General features: G+C 43.6%; 1 protein-coding gene across 2 annotated transcripts in view; it reads right to left on the bottom strand.

The window, feature by feature from the left end:
* Positions 1-14,057, bottom strand: part of lrrk2 (leucine-rich repeat kinase 2) — a 33,186-nt gene that overhangs the window by 1,139 nt on the left and 17,990 nt on the right. The window contains exons 23-51 of one of the 2 annotated variants that reach the window (XM_080304573.1): positions 13,034-13,227; positions 12,693-12,943; positions 12,439-12,587; positions 12,134-12,227; positions 11,831-12,017; positions 11,559-11,740; positions 11,246-11,469; positions 11,019-11,146; positions 9,042-9,260; positions 7,720-7,921; positions 7,436-7,524; positions 6,859-7,046; positions 6,626-6,780; positions 6,394-6,525; positions 5,866-6,045; positions 5,612-5,758; positions 5,375-5,487; positions 4,924-5,114; positions 4,564-4,724; positions 4,204-4,374; positions 3,845-3,945; positions 3,391-3,603; positions 2,704-2,909; positions 2,518-2,590; positions 2,220-2,407; positions 1,779-1,931; positions 1,109-1,326; positions 442-510; positions 198-332 (exon numbers count right to left, since the gene is read on the bottom strand). In XM_080304573.1, the coding sequence (XP_080160699.1) occupies positions 211-332; positions 442-510; positions 1,109-1,326; positions 1,779-1,931; positions 2,220-2,407; positions 2,518-2,590; positions 2,704-2,909; positions 3,391-3,603; positions 3,845-3,945; positions 4,204-4,374; positions 4,564-4,724; positions 4,924-5,114; positions 5,375-5,487; positions 5,612-5,758; positions 5,866-6,045; positions 6,394-6,525; positions 6,626-6,780; positions 6,859-7,046; positions 7,436-7,524; positions 7,720-7,921; positions 9,042-9,260; positions 11,019-11,146; positions 11,246-11,469; positions 11,559-11,740; positions 11,831-12,017; positions 12,134-12,227; positions 12,439-12,587; positions 12,693-12,943; positions 13,034-13,227 (4,700 nt within the window). In that variant the 3' untranslated portion in view covers positions 198-210. Of the gene's footprint in view, positions 1-197; positions 333-441; positions 511-1,108; positions 1,327-1,778; positions 1,932-2,219; positions 2,411-2,517; positions 2,591-2,703; positions 2,910-3,390; positions 3,604-3,844; positions 3,946-4,203; positions 4,375-4,563; positions 4,725-4,923; positions 5,115-5,374; positions 5,488-5,611; positions 5,759-5,865; positions 6,046-6,393; positions 6,526-6,625; positions 6,781-6,858; positions 7,047-7,435; positions 7,525-7,719; positions 7,922-9,041; positions 9,261-11,018; positions 11,147-11,245; positions 11,470-11,558; positions 11,741-11,830; positions 12,018-12,133; positions 12,228-12,438; positions 12,588-12,692; positions 12,944-13,033; positions 13,228-14,057 lie in introns of both variants that reach the window. The other variant, XM_026175026.2, reaches the window with a different exon arrangement.

Raw genomic sequence — 14,057 nt, forward strand, 5'->3', positions numbered from 1 at the left:
TGTTGCTATGAGGCCATGGTGCTAACCACCATGCTGTCCCCCGATTCTCCTGTGTGTTTGTGGGTTCTCTCTGGCATCCTCCCATAGTCCTTTTTTAATTGAGATTTTCATAAAAGTAAAAATGAAGCAATGACAGTAGCATAAAAACAAATCCATATATGAGCTGAGAAGCAGGATGTAAAAAAGTGAAAACATACAAAGTCAGTGTGCTCATTGGTGGAGCTGCTCTCTCATTTTGGCTGCGATCTGCTCTCTCTTCTCGCAGTGCTTTCTCAGGTCTTTGACCTCCACCGGGAGCATGCTGTTCCACATCGTAAGCACAGACTCTTCATCTGACAGCCGAGACAAACAAACACTTTGAACAGATGAAGAAAAAAAACCCTGCACAGCAGGATCGCCGCTTTCAAGGTCGTGTGAGAAACAATGAACCGTCGGACTCACCATTTTGATTCTTGTGCTGAGTTTGTCTTCGGCCCAACACCAGCACCACATTCTCCCTGTTAAGTGTTTCTATTAAAAAAAACAGAAAAACAGAAAACTGCAACGTTTTCACACCGACTGACACAAACAAAGAATCAATGAACTTGGTCATCAATTTTTAATTTCTTCTTTAATTCAACTCTTATTTTTGGGGGGGCAAAATAATGTTGATGTGATATTTTTACTTTAAGCAATCTTCAATATGAACATGAAACGGCAGTGTGTGCAGGAAACACAATTTCAATCACATGTAATGTTTTAAGAGGTACTTCAACTGCCTAGTGTCCTGTTATCTGTTATCTCACAGTAACCATCAGCAGTAAGAAGATATTGGACCGCAGACGCCCTGCACATGAGCACATATCTGTGCACTGATGAGGGAGCTGTTCCACAAAATATTTTTCCACTTTTAATATACAATTTTAGACAACAACATCGAGCGACATCAGCAAGTATATAAGGTGCATAAATGTATGACGCTTCTGTTCCATTAAATGAATGCTGTGGTTGGCTTTATTATTATTACTGTAACAATACATCCACACCAACCAGGAACCGTGCGGATCTGCTAATCTGCCAGGAGAGTGGCATGAAATTAAAGGTCAAACTAAAAACAAAAAGGACCCACGTATGAGTGCAGATGCCATACAGCGGAGAGAATCACAGTGGGGCTCCATGACCTGCAGAATTTGGTGTTTGGGGAGCTCCAGTAGCAGCAGGTGGCCCCTTCTAGTGCCGATCCAGAGCATGGCGGCGCTTGGCAAGAGCAGGGCCTTCACTGTGGCCAAGGAGGGCGACGCCTCAGAGGGCAGCTCAGCTTCTCTGCCGTGCCCGCCTCTGTCACGTCTGCGGGGAACGGATGGAATTAGCATGCAGCTGCTGTTGTGTGGAAAACTATCTGAATTTTGAAAAACAGACTGACAACAGTCACCTGCAGTTTTCCTGCTCAGTTAATGTTCTTGCTAAGTGCTCGGTAATGTTTGGTGTCTTTTCAAAATCGCACGTTAATTTCAAACCGTGGGCTGCTCTGCATCATCTTTTACCTTTTGTTTCTGATCCCTGTGTTCTCATTCTCACTGTTTATTCAGTCAGTGTCTGCAGCTAATAATGCAAGAGATCTGCCTCTGCTGTTCCCTCTGGTTGGAGGGGGCCTGCTGTATGTCTGTATGCACTACATTCATACTCCAAAGACATGGAGTAGAAAAATACAGTTTTATTTAGTGGAAGTTAACAGTCACTGCGACTTTGTAACTGCAGAAAAATTTCCGTATGTCAGTGTGTGTCACGTGCGAGCGTACCTAATAATCTGAGCACAGTCAATACAGTCCACCATCCTCTCGCTCCTCTTGTCCCAAACCTCAACAGTTGTTGTCCTGGCTTTGCTGAGGTACACGTATTTATCCACAACCATACGATACACACACGCCTCGCTCCCCAGTGACCGCTGCTGGCTGAAGGGCGTACGCGCACACACGAACACACAAAGACACAGAATTTTGCTGTTACGCAATCAGTTGTAAAGAAGTCCAGATGAGACATTCACATGACCATTTCCAAGTGTTTTGTGTCTTTTTAAAAGACAACTCCTGAAACATTTTGATCACACTTCATACTTTCTAATCTTCATAGCACCTTGAAAACGACACTCCATTCATATATTATGTAAATGGAGCTGGAATATATCATATATATGCATTTGTTTACAGAACGAGCTGCCTGACATTCCCACACAGACTTACTGAGAAAAGAGGTTCGGTCTTGTGTCGATGGACTTGCAGACATCATAGTCAGTGGTGAAGGAAAGGATCTTGGATCCGCAGCCGGCCCACACAGACCTGCTGTCCAGTGAATGCACCGACTGGCCCAAACACATGACCGGAGTGTTGACGTGGCCCACACTGAGCGTTTTAACCGGTTGGCCGTTCTCCTGCTAAAAAACAAGAATTCCAGCTGATAAATGTGCACAATTAGCATGTATCAGAATATCAGCCGTTAAACAATCAAAAAAGGGCTTTTTCTTTATCCTTGAATACTTACCTTGAGCACAGAGTCCTCATAAATGCTAAGAATTCCATCTGCTGTCCCAACCAGCAAATAATTCTTTCTTTGACTAAAAACAAACAAATTTTAAAAAAGAGATCAACAGGGAACATATAGAAGTGGTTATAATACGACCTAAACCGGAACTGCAGCAGTTCACAGTGCACTTTTTCACATGCTTACGTGCGTCGAGGGTGTACGTGGAAGTACAGTGATGTGACGGCGTCGGTGACCCTTTGCAGGTGGTGCCAAGTCGACGTGTCTCGACTGTTGATGACCACTAAAGAGCCAGACTGGGTGCCTGCCACCAGCCAATCGCTGTCCTCGTTTGGGATTTGGACAGTCACGAGGCACAGGACGGGACTGGTGTCGACCTCGAATGAACCAGCCTGTGAATGCAAATTATAATTCCATGATAAGAGAATCAGTTTTACAGGGATTATAATGTATGAGATCTCAAAGAAGATGTAAAGAAACAAGACGCTAAATGAATTAAATTGCATCAAACGTGTGAAATCAAAAACTTTCAATTCAGTTTCATTTATATAGCACCAAATCACAGTAACAGTTGCTTCAAGGTGTTTTATATTGTTTTTGTTTCTTTTTTTCGCCTGTCCCGTTTGGTTCTTTTGCCATCAGAATTATTGTCTAAAGGCAAAGAAAGATGCCCAACGGAAAGGTGTTTTATATTGTAAAGCAAACACCCTACACTAATACAGAGAAAACCCCAACAATCAGCTGACCCTCCTTCTGAGCAAGCACTTGATAACAGTGGGAAGGAAAAACTTCTTTTTAACAAGAAGAAACCTCCAGCAGAACAAGGTTCAGGGAGGGGCAGCCCTCTGCCACATTAACATTGTGTATCAGTACCTGTGTAGCGACCGTGTTGGTGTTCAGGTCCACAGCTGTGATGGATCCCTTCTTCTGGGTCCTGCTTCCTCCACCAAGCCAGACCCGGTGGCTGGAAGAATTGCTGTCGGCGGTGCGAGAGCTCAGAATGAAGCACTCGGCACTCAAAACCCCGGGAACCACAAGCTCCCTCATAAGACACAGCATTTCACCTGAATTCAACCTGTCAAACACCTCCACCCATAACACACACACACACACACACAGACACACACACAAAAGCCTCTTAATTGTGTATCACTCAAGTAGGACTAAAAATCATAATCGAGTTAAATTTAAATCTGCTGCTTGCACTTCTGCATTTCTGTTACATAGTATCCACTTTAATGCCACTAGGGGGCGGTGGCACCACCACCATCACCTTTCTCAGATAGAAAAGGTGAACAAGCTGGTTACACAGTCTGCGGGTCCTAACCTGAGCAGAAGTGGGTCGATCCTGTGGGCTCTCCCTCAGACATTCCTTTATTAGAACCTGAAAGCTGGGCCAAGGTGAGCAACCGTAGTGTTTTACTGGATCTGTAGAAGAAGTAATGCACACTTCAGTGAATTCTCTTTAACTTGTGAAATATATAAAACAACACATATAATGCAAATCCAATTCAAATATACTAGTATAGAAACTGAGTACTACTTTGCCTTCTTTTAAATTAATGTGGCTTTAATGTCAAGCATTTAGTTACTTGTACGTGGTCATTATTAGTACCATGTCTGAGGTGGCTCTCTTTTTCTTAACATTCACTGTCAGTGATTATAGGTGAACTGTCGCATTCCCACCTGGCAGCTTTCCCTGAACTGCAATTTCATCAAACTCGCTGGGAAACTTCATGCCGTCTAAAATGCGCTCGCCACGGGTCATCAGGTCGTAGAGCAGCAGGCCGAACGAGAACACGTCAGCCTGCTGATTATAAATCACATTACCTCGGGCGACCTCTGGAGCTCGGAAACCTGTAATCAGTTGATAACAGTATAACATCATAAAGCAGTCCAATCAAAGTGGACAAAAAAAAAAAAACAACACAAAGACAAATATGTCTTCAAAATCTGATTTTAAAAATAATTTAATATTCTGATCGCATGATCAATGAAATAATAATTGAAAAAACCCCCCAAAAAACAGGCACTTTGGACTCTGACCTGCTGTCCCCTCAGAGCTTCTTACTCCCATGCTGCAGCAGTACTGAGCGATGCCGTAGTCTGTGATCTTGGCGATGATGTCAGAGTCGGTCTTCAGGTTGAACAGGAGGATGTTGTGAGGCTTCAGATCCCGATAGATGATCATGGCTGAGTGAAGGTACCTGATCACACAGGTTTGACAAAGAAACAGCAGGTAAGTCGATTTCTGTACTTTACACGAGCATTTAAATCTGATTTAGAGATATTTAAAGTTATTATGGTGGTTAAAATCTAAAACACAATCTTAAAATTAGTTGATGATTATGTGAAGAATTTCTTGATGCTGGGTTAAGATAACATGTCAACAGCTCTTCGTTCTACCTGAGCCCATCAGCCACCTGCAGGGCAATCCTGTGCTGGAGCTTTTGGTTGAAGCTAACGTTCTTGTTTTCGAAAAGGGAATCCAGAGAGCTGCGCAGAGCCAGCTCCATCACCAGGACCTGAGGAGTCGAGCCGGCTGCCAGCAGGGTCACCAGGCTGGGGTGACGGAGGCGGCCCAAAACGACTAATTCCTGAAAAACAGGGAGAAATGTGAATCGATGAAGGCAAAATGCATCAAAAGTTTAGCTCTGAAATGGCTGGTGACATTTGTCATTTCTTAAAGATACAAAAGACACAGAGGTCAGGTAGATGTGCAACTCTTCCTGCTGAAACAATGTATGATGTCTAATCACTGCTGAGCCACAAGGACAGTGAAAACACAGGTGTCTGGGACACAGAGATGTTAGGAAGAGGAATGTTGGGACTTTGGTAAGCAAAGTTTCAGTGGTACCTGTCTGAGGAGTCTGTAGATGTAAAGCTCAGAAGCATGCTTGTTGAATATCTTCACAGCTACGTCTTCGTTCTTATAGACGCCTCGATAGACAGTTCCAAAGCCACCGTCCCCTGTTAACAAAACCAATATGAAAGAATTAAGAAACAAAAATGAAACTAAAACAAGAAGGTTCAAAATTAAAAATGGTGCTTTTTCATAAAAAACAGAAATTATCGGGACATTACACAGCCGTACCCAGTCTGTTCTCTAAAGACAGATCTACATCCAGTTCTTCACTGTCAAGTGTTGTTCCTGCAGGCTGGTCACTCAATAACAGATCAGGGGCTGTTTGAAAGACGGGAAGAGTGCAGGGCCGATTTTCTGCGCTCGCTCGCAAGAAATCTACAATCAACAAAGTTATCATTTTAGACTTCTTGAATCCATGACAGTAATACAAAACTGACCTGACTAAGGAAACAATACAAGTGCTGATGTTTTAGTGCACACACCTGTTAAAATGTCTTCCAGGGGAATCTTCCTCCACTCCTGCCCATCCTCTGGGCTGTACAGAGCCCACTTCTTCAGCAGAGCTTCTCCACTGCCGTGCATGTCGGTGTTTAGCAGGCCGGGAAACCATTCCTCCAGCAGGGAGTCAATATGATCCACCACCTGACCCAGCAGCAGCCGGCCTGGGGGAATGCAAATGAGGGCTTACAAAGGAGTGAAAACTGTTAAGACAACAATCGCAGACACCTCCACAACTCATAGTAATAATTATCAGTACTGTAATGCATTTTCAGCCCTGGATGTCATAGTGTTGGTAATGCCGATAATGTGTGTGTTTTTTAAGCCATTTTTATGAAGGTTCATTGTAACTAACCCACAAATGGAAGTTTCATTTAACTGTAACACCACCATAGAGTTACACCACCCTGAGCTCGTCCGATCTCGCCTCAGCTCTCTGTGGTCATTGTCTTTTTATTGCTTTCAAACACTGGATATTTCAGGATAATTATCATCCTTAAATACTACAGCACCTTTGCATGATGCGGGCACGGTTATTCTGACACAGCTGGAGGGATTTTCCTCCACCAGACAGTACGCCTCCTGGGACCAGTTCAGGTAAATTCCTCTCCTCCAGTAGATCCGGTTGGGTCGGACCATTTTTTCTGGATAGCACAGAGTGTGAAATGCATTCAGTTAACAATTGGCTTCTTTAAATATTGCACTGAAGAAGTCAACTGATGTACTGGTGTATGTTTAATTTACCCCTTCCACAAAGCAAGTAGGAGGATGTTTCTAGCAGGCGGCTGATCTGCCGAGACCAGTAATCCATGGGGAAGTACGGCATCTCATACAGTCGGACGATCACCTCAGAGTTCTCACAGTGAGGCAGTTCTATGACGGGTCTGTGTTTGGACAAGCTGTGGATTATGGGTTGAGTGGTTAGCGTGTGTGAAGCAGTTATTTGTTGCTTGTATTTCCACAAAGACACAGCCTACCTGCTGGGTACTAGCAGCTGGTCCTCGCCAAATGGAAGAGCAATCTGAAACTTCTCCAGCAGCTTCAAGAACTGTGTCAGGTGACTCTTCGGGAAACACTTCGTCTCAGACAGAAACTTTTCCACGACAGAGCGCTGGACCACTCCTTTAGGATGCTCCCAGTAGCCACAGCTCTTTAAGGTCAGTTTCTGCACAGAGGAAAGATAACACAAGCATCTGTGCATTCAACAATTCTCACACGGCCATCCTCCAAGTTCCAAACCTCTCTCTAACTCCTCATCATCATCATCATTGTCGTCATATTATGATGCTAGAAGGACAAATACAGAAAGTCTTTACCACCTTAAGGTTCAAGATTGAATCCCTTTATTGGGTCATATTTAGATTGTAAAGTTCTAATTAAGCCCATTTTAGTGTAATTTTCAACTGTGGTTTGTCTCTGTTCTTGCTGCTTTAACACAGTAATTTCCAACTTTTGGGATGAATAAACTATTTTCTTTTTCTCAAAAACCTAAAAAAAAACCTAAAAAAAAAAACACAAAACCAAATGCATGTGATTCATAACAAGAAGGGCTACCTGTGAGATGACACTGCATAGCCACTGTGGGTCAATAAAGTAAAGCTCCTGAAGCTCAAGTGCAGGATCATCGAAGTGCAATAGAACACCTGCAGTGACAAAGATGCAACAAAACTTGTCAGATGGAGACGCAAAGTGAAAACACACTCAAGCTGGATATCCAAGCTACTCTGCAGGATATCACTGTGTGAGTGTGAAAGTGCTGAGGCAAAGCTGCTATTTTATTTTCAAAACTAAAAATTCAGTTGAAAAGTGCTTGCTTTATTAGCCTAATTCAGACTGACCGACTTCGCTGAGGAAGTGGATGGCATGAGGGAGCTCAGCTTCCTCCAGCTGCAGCTGACTGTCTTGGATGAGCTGCAGGAGCTCATGGTGCCTGAGGACAGGGAACTCTGGAGGAACCCTGGCTCTTTCCTGAAGAATCCGGCGCTCCAGCTCCACGTAGCTGTCTGGCACCAGCTGACCCATCACAGGCTGGTCTTGTATCTATGAGGGGAACAGGATATGAATGCCTTCATTACCTCCCTTGGCACAGAATAAACTGGAGTATGTATATGAAATGAGATGAGATAATGTCATCCCACAGTTCGTAGTCAGACCATCCAGTCATTCGTGAAATCCCTTTAACATAATTGACAAAGTGGTGCAGATCATGTAAATGATAATTAGAAGTGTGTTTTTAATTTCATTGCATAACTTACTGTTGCACAGCTAAACTATGACCATTAATCTGCAGTAATAAGATCTGGTTTTTCTCAACTTGTTGCATTATTTAAAGAAATTATTAGAATATACGCTCTCTAAATGAGGATTATGAGCTTTACTGATTGAACGGAGAGTATTTAAGGTTCTGTACAATTAAGTCCATTCATTTTTTGCAGCCTTTAGGAATATTATTTAATTAGTTAGTTCAAGAGATGAATTGAGGGAATTTTACATTTCATATAGATTGTGGGGGAAATTAGTGTGAATTTGCAGGGCAATCTACTCCCTATGTGCCAGTTCACATACAAAGACCCAAGCAGTGTTTTCAATAATGACAAGTAAGAGCAGCGCAAACTTCCAGTTTAAACACTGGGTACAGCTGCTGACTGTGTGGCTTTCAAGAGACTTGAGAGACTCCAGAGGACTCTCCAGAGGAGAGTTACGCAATTACAAACTGCTCCACCATGGAAACGTGTAAAGAGCTGACCAATGGCTTATTCCAGGAAGCAGGTTTAGCTAACAACTCAGTCACCGTGAACTTCACCTGCTCCCCGGCAGGTTTTCTTCAACAAACTCTGAGTGTCTCTCTAACTGGTTCCCTCCTGCACCTGAACCAGCAGACAGACACCTCCGATTCACTTCCTCATGCTTAAAGTCACAGCTCAAAGACCTGACAAATTAATTCATTTGATGAAGCTTATGTATTGTTTTTGTCTTTTCACACACACAGAAATCCCAGTTAGGCATGAGTTTGCTATGCCTAACCTCTGCACCTTTCCCTGACCTAATGATGATTTCCATCGAGGTCAAAGAGAAGCAGTTAGGAAAGGATGATATGAGATCATCTTTTTGAATTATTCCAAAAAGATGATCTCCTTAGTCTCCTTATGTTTCCTTTTACCTTGAAGCTGGTGACCTCCCGGACAATGGCCTTGCGGAGTCTGGCGATGGCATCTGAGTCCTCACAGACTGAGACCATGTAATAATCCCTGATAATAGGGAAGCCTTGGTGGGTCAGGAGCTCCTGTCTGATTTTGCTCAGGCAGTTCTGCAGCTGTGAGTCCTCACTCACATCTGTATGGGTTCCCACTAGAATGACTGGAGACAGCGGTGCTACTGCCTGAAGAAAATAAACAAATGAATAGAAGATACATTAAAATATCCAGATGAACTGTTAACTTACAGTGGGGCAAAAAAGTATTTAGTCAGCCACCGATTGTGCAAGTTCCCCCACCTAAAATGATGACAGAGGTCAGTAATTTGCACCAGAGGTACACTTCAACTGTGAGAGACAGAATGTGAAAAAAAAAAATCCATGAATCCACATGGTAGGATTTGTAAAGAATTTATTCGTAAATCAGGGTGGAAAATAAGTATTTGGTCACCTCAAACAAGGAAAATCTCTGGCTCTCACAGACCTGTAACGTCTTCTGTAAGAAGCTTTTCTGTCCCCCACTCGTTACCTGTATGAATGGCACCTGTTTGAGCTCATCATCTGTATAAAAGACACCTGTCCACAGCCTCAAACAGTCAGACTCCAAACTCCGCCATGGCCAAGACCAAAGAGCTTTCGAAGGACACCAGGAAAAGTATTGTAGACCTGCACCAGACTTGGAAGAGTGAATCTACAATAGGCAAGCAGCTTGGTGTGAAAAAATCAACTGTGGGAGCAATCATCAGAAAATGGAAGACATACAAGACCACTGATAATCTCCCTCGATCTGGGGCTCCACACAAGATCTCATCCCGTGGGGTCAAAATGATCATGAGAACGGTGAGCAAAGATCCCAGAACCACACGGGGGGACCTGGTGAATGACCTGCAGAGAGCTGGGACCAAAGTAACAAAGGTCACCATCAGTAACACACTACAACGGCAGGGAATCAAATCCCGCAGTGCCAGACGTGTTCCGCTGCTGAAGCCAGTGCATGTCCAGGCCCGTCTGAAGTTTGCCAGAGAGCACATGGATGATACAGCAGAGGATTGGGAGAATGTCATGTGGTCAGATGAAACCAAAGTAGAACTTTTTGGTATAAACTCAACTCGTCGTGTTTGGAGGAAGAAGAATACTGAGTTGCATCCCAAGAACACCATACCTACTGTGAAGCATGGGGGTGGAAACATCATGCTATGGGGCTGTTTTTCTGCCAAGGGGACAGGACGACTGATCCGTGTTAAGGACAGAATGAATGGGGCCATGTATCGTGAGATTTTGAGCCAAAACCTCCTTCCATCAGTGAGAACTTTGAAGATGAAACGAGGCTGGGTCTTCCAACATGACAATGATCCAAAACACACCGCCCGGGCAGCAAAGGAGTGGCTCCGTAAGAAGCATTTGAAAGTCCTGGAGTGGCCTAGCCAGTCTCCAGACCTCAACCCCATAGAAAATCTGTGGCGGGAGTTGAAAGTCCGTGTTGCTCGGCGACAGCCCCAAAACATCACTGCTCTCGAGAAGATCTGCATGGAGGAATGGGCCAAAATACCAGCTACTGTGTGTGCAAACCTGGTAAAGACCTATAGTAAACGTTTGACCTCTGTTATTGCCAACAAAGGTTATGTTACAAAGTATTGAGTTGTATTTTTGTTGTTGACCAAATACTTGTTTTCCACCCTGATTTACGAATAAATTCTTTACAAATCCTACCATGTGGATTCATGGATTTGTTTTTCACATTCTGTCTCTCACAGTTGAAGTGTACCTCTGGTGCAAATTACTGACCTCTGTCATCATTTTAGGTGGGGGAACTTGCACAATCGGTGGCTGACTAAATACTTTTTTGCCCCACTGTAAATGCTGCCCTACTGCAGACTCAGCTCAGATCAGGCCAGGAGAATGATTACAAGTTCACAGACTTTTATTTCTTATGACTAGATTTACTTTGATGTTGAAGAGCCAAGGTTTGAGAGCATCCACTTGACTAGTTCCCTTGCTGATGTTGTAAACTACCAGGTAAAGAGCTCTGGACGTCAGGAAGTGAGGGTGAGAACCACTGAACTCCTCTCCACCTGTGGGGTAAACATACGGGTAGGGCCTCAAAATCACAGCTGGTGTAATAAGATATCCAAATGTCAATTTATCTTTTCAGATTTTACAAGAGGGCCAACCTGAAAAGTCCCAGACATTCAACACCATTTTCTTCTTGTCTCTTTCCCTGACGGTCCAGTCGCGGACGTCAATGCCAAAAGACGTCTGTTTTGAGTTCAGCTGAGAGCGTTTTAGCTTCATCAGCTGCTGGATCAGGCTGGTCTTTCCACTTCCTGCGTTCCCCACCACGATGAGCTTCATCCGATAGTATGGCACCGCCTTCTTCAGCCGCTGCTGAAGGAACCTGACAGGAGAGTATATATGGTTCTTTATACAAGGTAACATAAAAAACAAACAAACAAAAACAGCAGCAGAATGTCAACCCCGCCTGACCTGACTATGTCTTTTGTCTTGCTGCCAATGAGTTTGAGATCCAGCTGCAGCTGAAGGCCATCTAGTGGCAGGTCCCACAGTCTGCTCAGTTTTCCCATTTCATCTGGGAATGAGCGCAGGTTAGTGTTATGACTCACATCCAGGGAAGTCAGGCCTTCCAGCAAGCCAATCTGGGGGGGGATCTGAATGCAAACAGCACAACCCTCAAAGACAACCCTTTACAACAATGTGTTGTTTACATTCTAGAAAGTGCTGTATACGCTCTCTTTTACCTCAGTGAGCCTATTGGCACTTAGGTGGAGTTTCTCCAGTCTGGTCCATTTGTGGATAGGTCCACTGAGATCCAGAGTCTGTATGCAGTTCTGACTGAACATCAGCTCTCTGATGATGCTGGACACCCAGGACGCCGGGCCAGGCAGGACAACGATGCTGTTGGTTCTCATATCGACTGACCGTAACCTAACAGGACGGATCGTGCAAGTAGAGAATCAGAATCTTTGAGGCTTTTTACAATTTTATTACTGATAGAACTTTTGAATTAAAATATAAGAACAGAAGGTGAGGATCTGGCTTACACTGGAAGTTCAAGTACAGCCTCGGGGATTGATGCAAAGCTATTGTTTGCAAGTTTTAGTGTCATAACCTTAGCTGGCAGACGGGACAGGGAACCTGGAGAACACAAAATAATGTTTCTACTTTAAAAAATATGATATAAATACAAATCAATCATTCTTGAATAACTCTAAATTAAAAACGTCTGATGAAACCTGTAGCATGAAGCTCTTTTTTCACAGTATGTTTAGATAGTAAAATACTACCCAGACTGAACTGATGGTGAAAGAATTAGTGTGGAATTTATCAGTCAGTTGGTAATACTCACGGAGTTTGTTCATAGAGACATTAAAGGTTTCCAGTTTGGGGCAGCTGCTCAGAAAATCTGCAGAAATATTCTCCACGCTGTTCTTGCTCACATCAAGCAACTTAATCTCAGGCAGACAAAGAGGTGTGCACAGCTCAGTGATACAGTTTCTGAAAAGAAAAGAAAAAATCGTCTTTACAATTCTGCAAATGACGTTTGTGGATCCACGATAAGATTGTTTGATGTAAAACTATCAATTTCCTTAAAAACCCTACCCTTCCATATAAAGCTCCTCCAGCGTATGCAGGTTGCGGCCCAGCTCGAAAGGGAATGTGGTGATTTTGTTGAATGAAAGGTTGAGCTGCTTCAGTGATGGACAGGTAACAGCAGGGTCAAAGGTCAGCTGGGGGCCAACGCAGTTACGAGAGGCGTTCAGCATGCTCAGCGAGGGCAGAGACAGCAGCTCCTGTGGCAGCGACTGGAGCTGATTCCCCTGCAGGTCTAGTCGAGTCAAATTCTTCAAACTCTGAGTCAAAAAACAGAAAGAAAAAAAAATGTAGCCCATATTTTTATCTTTTAGTTCTTTTTATTAGTGCAGATCGAATGCAGACCTTACCAAGCAGAGTTCAGAGGGAAACTTGAGCAGACAATTATAGCTCAGGTCCAGACGGTGGATATGCCACAGCTGCTGCTGGACAAAGCCATCGTTGAGACAGGACAGGGAGTCCAGCTCATTCCCAGATAAGTCCAGCAGGTGGATCCTCTCTTTCTCTTTCGGCAGAGCAGCAGAGTTCTCGGCAGACCCCAGCACTGACAAGGCGATAACAAGAGCAAAAGCAATAGTTTCATTACTTAGATACCTTTTATCCAATTAAAACCAATACACAAGAGCACCAGATCCACTTCAGGTATGATAGAGAGCTGGAAAAACACACTTGAAAAAAGTAGCTAGGTGTGGACCAGGAGTCATGCCTGTTGACCTGTCACAGCGCCACCATTGCACTCAGTAAGTCTTTTACAGTGTGGACAAACAAAAACACAACAGCGTGTGAAAGACAAACTGCTGCAACACAAAACATAGCAGCAGCACGCTGTGGTTTTATAGTTACAGAAATAATCTTTGGTCAGTGATGACGGGGGCAGTCCCTTCACGACATTTCGTGACTAAGACCATAAGCTCGTGGGACTGTTGCTCTTCAAGTGGTGGGTTAGAACTGATGCTATCGTTATTGCGTGTTACTGTGTTTCTCAGAACAGTGTCGAGTTTAGCAAACGTCCACAGTGTCTGAGGCTACTGTGGTAAAGCGGGCACCTAAGGACAGCGTGTATTAAGTTCAAATTAAACGGCATTCCAGGATATGGAGCCAGGTTTTACAATTCAAAGCTGCCACAGTCTTTAAGAATCTCATTTACAAAAACAAGCATTGTTAAATTTTGAATATTCCTTATTTTACGTGATGTCTTTAAGAAGGAGGTGTACATGCTTCCAGCATCCTTTCAAATGTGGATATCTTAGTGTCACAAACGGAAGTGTTATCCAAAAAAATAAGATGAATTCATGGAATAAGTTGCTGTTGTCCATGTATGATTTTATATCATTAAAAACAGGATCAGTTATCGAAGAAAAGAAGAGGCGAAGA

This window comes from Astatotilapia calliptera, chromosome 7 (genome assembly GCF_964374335.1).
Source record: "Astatotilapia calliptera chromosome 7, fAstCal68.1, whole genome shotgun sequence".
Classification (NCBI taxonomy): domain Eukaryota; kingdom Metazoa; phylum Chordata; class Actinopteri; order Cichliformes; family Cichlidae; genus Astatotilapia; species Astatotilapia calliptera.